The 5078-nt window shown below is 43.8% G+C and overlaps 1 protein-coding gene across 1 annotated transcript in view; it reads left to right on the plus strand.

The window, feature by feature from the left end:
* The window catches only part of ZC3HAV1 (zinc finger CCCH-type, antiviral 1), a 94986-nt gene that overhangs the window by 49713 nt on the left and 40195 nt on the right, over positions 1 to 5078 (plus strand). The window contains exons 4-5 of the mRNA XM_011995503.1: positions 3207 to 3977; positions 4794 to 4895. Of these exons, the coding sequence (XP_011850893.1) occupies positions 3207 to 3977; positions 4794 to 4895 (873 nt within the window). The remainder of the gene's footprint in view (positions 1 to 3206; positions 3978 to 4793; positions 4896 to 5078) is intronic.

Consider the following 5078-nt stretch of genomic DNA (forward strand, 5'->3'; position numbering starts at 1 on the left):
GATCTTGGCTCACTGCAACCTCCATCTTCCGGGTTCACGCCATTCTCCTGCCTTAGCCTCCTAAGTAGCTGGGACTACAGGCACCTGCCACCACACCCGGTTAATTTTTTCTTTTGTATTTTTAGTAGAAACGAGGTTTCACTGTGTTAGCCAGGATAATCTCCATCTCCTGACCTCATGATCCACCACCCTCAGCCTCCCAAAGTGCTAGGATTACAGGCGTGAGCCACCGCGCCCGGCCTAAAGGTTTTTTTTTTAAGGAAAAGAAGCAAACATAAAATTGTTTAGATTTACCAGCTGTTAGCATTTTGTCCCAATTGCTTTAGCACTTTCTATCTATATATACATACAGCTACTCACACACACGTAGAACATTTTGGTGGTTAAAGCATTTGATATATGCAAATATCATGACATTTCACACCTGAATATATCAGCATGTATCTCCTCAGAACAAGACCATTCTCTTACATATTCACAAGACAATTAATACAGAAAATTTATTATTGATGCAAAACTATGTACAATTTAATTTATGGTCCTCAGTGCCATTTCTTTAAAAAAAAAAAAACCCAATATTTTAAAATTTCTAAAAAAATCACAATGACTCCCATTCCCTCTTTTCCCCATCCCCTGGCAACTAACATTCTGCTTTCTGTTTGTATGAATTTGACAACCCTAGGTACCTCATATAAGTGGAGTCGTACAATATTTATCCTTTTCTGACTGGCTTATTTCACTTAGCAGGATGACCTCAGGGTTCATCCATGTTATAGCATATGTCAGAATGAATAATATTTCATTGTATGTATATAATTATATATTTTTTATTCATTCATCTGTCGATGGACATTTGGGTCATTTCCAGTTTGACTATTGTGAATAATGCTGCTGTAAATATGGTGTACAGATGCCACTTTAAGACCCCGTTTTCAGTTCTTTGGGGGTATATAATCTGAAGTAGAATTGCTGAATCACATGGTAATTCTATGTTTAAGTTTTTGAGGAATGATCATACCTTTTTTTGTAGCAGCTGTGTCATTTTTCATTTCTGCCAGCAATGCACACGGGTTCACATTTCTCACATCCTCTATCATTTCGTGTTTTCTGATTTTTTTTTTTTTTAAATAATAGCCATCCTAAGGAGTATGAAGTGCTATTATTACTTTTTTTTTTTTCTTTTTTTGAGACAGTGTCTCACTCTGTCACCCAGGCTGGAGTTCAGTGGTGTGACCTCAGCTCACTGCAATGGCCGCCTCCTGGGTTCAAGTGATTCTTCTGCCTCAGTCTCCCAGGTAGCTGGGATTAGAAGTGCCTGCCACCATGCCCAGCTAATTTTTGTATTTTTAGTAGAGATAGGGTTTCAACATGTTGGCCAAGCTGGTCTTGAACTCCGGACCTCAAGTGATCCACCCACCTTAGCCTCCCAAAGTGCTGGGATTCCAGGCATGAGCCACTGTGCCCAGCCAAGTGCTCCTATTTCTGAAGCATTTTCATATTATATAATGACATTCATTTTTAATGTCTTTATGAAGTGGATGTAGAAAAGGTGAATTTTATAAAGCAGATAGAATACATGATTCTAAGATTCTGTGCAAAGTAATGAACAATTAAATTTCCTTATATTTGGGAAATGGTTTATCATTTACAAGGGACTTTCACCCCAAATAAATATTTCATCATTGTTCCTCACAGTGAAACCACAAAGAAAGGCAGATATGTCATTTATTAGCCTTACTTAAGGGGGAAAAGAAACTGAGACTCAGAAATAGTAAGAAACTTCTATTGCAAGCAGTCTCAGCTCATTTTTAGAAGAATGAAGGATAATATAATGAAGAAATAAAAGGTAACATTTTCAAGACCTCACACCACTAGAAAGTAGCAGAGTGCATGTTCTGATCCCATATCTAATGTTTTTTCTCCCACACTACAGTGGCCTCTGAACAGGGGAACGTCTGGAGGGATGGGTTTTGGTGGTAGCTTCTCAATGTAAACTTACTGTGAATGAGAAAGATCTGTATATGTTTTCACTTCTAGTTAATCTCCCGAGTGAAGCCTTTTCTTGACAGGAGGAGGGTGTTTGCTTTTACTACATGACTGTTGCCCCCTGGGGTTTGGAAGAGAAAAAACGTCTCTTCTACCCCTTCTCCACACAAAAAACACAACTCACACACACACGAGCACACGTGCACACCTCACATTCACACACCACACGTGCACATGTGCCTCAAACACAGACATGCGCGTCTACCACATGTACCCCCAGCACACACACACACCCCCCACATAAACATCACATGCACGCACGCCACACACACACTCCACGCGTGCTCACAAACACACCCTACTCCTTCCATCCTCCCTGCTTCCAGGAGGGTGTGACCTGTCAAGTTTCTAGAGGGAGGCCAGTTCCCTCCAGGCCACACTGCTTTGTCGATGTTGACTTCTGATACACTTTGGCCTTATGGAGTGGGATGAAGAAAACTAGGAAAATTTCCGGCTTAAACAAAGTCAGGCCTTTAGACTGTGGTTTCATTTTCTGTTGGTTTGTTTAAAGCATTGTGAATCTGTCAATAGCCAGGTACACCCACATCACAATACGGGCAAAATCGAACGCTTTCTGGAAAATCTTCTCTGATTTGCCCTAATCTGTCTCTCTCCATTGACCACAGTGGCGAATGTTGACTCAGGACCAGGAGATAGTGGACAGCCCCACCTAAAAGTTTTGGGGTTTGGGGGCTACTTTGAGTCCCAGAAGAGAGCCAGGGTCTCACTATCATCCTAGGCCATGGAATGATGTGCTCTGCCGTGCAGGCAGAATGTCAGGATTCTTTCATCAACTGACACAGTCAGTGAGCACCTGTAGTCCCAGCTACTCAGGACTGAGGCGGGAGGATCGCTGGAGCCCAGGTGTTCCAGGTTGCAGTGAGCTGTGGTCGGGCCACTGCATTCCAGCCTGGGCAACAGAGCAACACTCCATCTCTTAAAAAAAAAAATTCCCGTCATTGTCAAACCACCCACCTTCAAGATTTTTACACGTCAAACCACCCATCTTCAAGATTTTTACACATCAGATTAGGCCAAGTAATTTGATAGCACTTGGATAGCAAGGTTGGAAAAGCAAAGAGGAGGAAGGGTGGTAGGAACTCAGTTACATTAACTCCAGTGTTCATTACTTTGTTTCATTTTGGCTTTTTCTCCCCTAGCTCCTTCTTCACATCGTAGAAACATGGCATATAGGGCTAGAAGCAAAAGCAGAGATCGGTTCTTTCAGGGCAGCCAAGAATTTCTTGCGTCTGCTTCAGCGTCTGCTGAGAGGTCCTGCACGCCTAGTCCAGATCCGAGCAGCCACAGGGCTTCCCTGGAGGACACGCCTGTGGATGATCTCACCCACAAGTTCACGTATCTGGGGAGTCAGGATCGCGCTCGGCCTCCCTCAGGCTCGTCCAAGGCTACCGATCTCAGAGGAACAAGTCAGGCCGGAGCAAGCCGGAGGTTTTTAGAGAACGGCAGTCAAGAGGACCTCTTGCATGGAAATCCAGGCAACACTTACCTTGCTTCCAATTCAACACCAGCCCCCAAGTGGAAGAGCCCCACATCCTGGACGAATGACCAAGGCGCCAGGAGAAAGACCGGGTTTCCTCCCACGCTACCTGCCGCCCTCTCTTCTCTTGGCTCTCTGCAAACACCTGAAGCTGTGACCAGAAAGGGCGCAGGCTTGCTTTCCTCAGACTACAGGAACGTCAATGGCAAAAGTGGAACTCAGGACGTCCAGCCTGGCCCTCTTTTTAATAATAATGCTGATGGAGTGGCCACAGATACAACTTCTACCAGATCCTTAAATTACAAAAGCACAAGCAGCAGTCAGAGAGAAATATCAACACCTAGGACTCAGGATGCTGGACCTGCTTCCCGAGATGTTCAGGCCACTGGCAGAATCACAGATGATGCTGGCCCAAGAGTGGCACTTGTTAATGGTAAATACAAAGGGAAGAAACTTGGGGCTAGTGCATTTGTTCACGATACACCAAATGGCTCTAGTCAAGTGGCAGATAAAACTACTGACGTAGAAAAAACTGGTGCCACTGGTTTTGGCTTCACAATGACAGTCATGGTGGAGAAAGATAAGTTACGTTCTGGAAGTCAGAGTCTGAGGAACCTGGTCCCCACCACACCTGGGGAATCCACTGCCTCTGCACAAGTCAGCACTCTGCCTCAGTCACCTGCTGCGCTTTCCTCAAGCAACAGAGCTGCAGTATGGAGGACCCAGGGGCAGAACTGCACCCAGGTTCCTGTTTCCCCTGCCAGTGAGCTCACAAGGAAGACAACAGGCTCTGCTCAGTGTAAGTCACTGAAGGACAAACGGGCCCCTGTGTCTTGAGTCTACAGCAGAGTGGCTATGGCTGCTGGGTTTTCCTTGCATGTTCCCCAGTTCTTAAAGGGTAAAGAGTTAGAGGGTTTTGGTTAAGGGGTGGTCTGGTGAGGAGGTTGACTAGTGAAGACAGGGAACGACCAACCAGTAGAACCACAGGGAATAAGCTGCCACATTTATTGACAATAGGAATATTTCAACTATGATTTAAGAAATAAACACAACTTTCACAGGACTCTGAGGTCCACATTTTTGTTTTATGGAGGGGCTGTCTAGACACTCATGAGAAACACATAAACCATAGGAATTTTCTTGAACATGGCCTGCATTTCAGATATTCTTTCCCATTGTGAGACCAAGTGCCTTGATTTTTGGTTTAAACATTACGATCAGCATACATGCATCCTTTTTTGTTTCATAGATTCTTTATCTGATGTCACAAGTACCACATCTTCTAGGGTGGATGATCATGGCTCAAAGGAAATTTGTCTTGACCATCTGTATAAAGGTTGTCCGTTTAATGGTGAGTAACCTAAGGACTTTTCTGTAAGCTTCTACCTTTTGGCCATTGTAAATAACGCTGCTATGAACATGGGTGTGCAAATGGCTTCTCAAAACCCGGCTTTCAATTCTTTTAGAAATATACACAGAAGTGGAGTTGGGGGATCATACAGTACTTCTTTTAATTTTTTTTTTTTTTTTTTTT

Source organism: Mandrillus leucophaeus, unplaced genomic scaffold (assembly GCF_000951045.1).
Source record: "Mandrillus leucophaeus isolate KB7577 unplaced genomic scaffold, Mleu.le_1.0 Scaffold49, whole genome shotgun sequence".
Taxonomy (NCBI): domain Eukaryota; kingdom Metazoa; phylum Chordata; class Mammalia; order Primates; family Cercopithecidae; genus Mandrillus; species Mandrillus leucophaeus.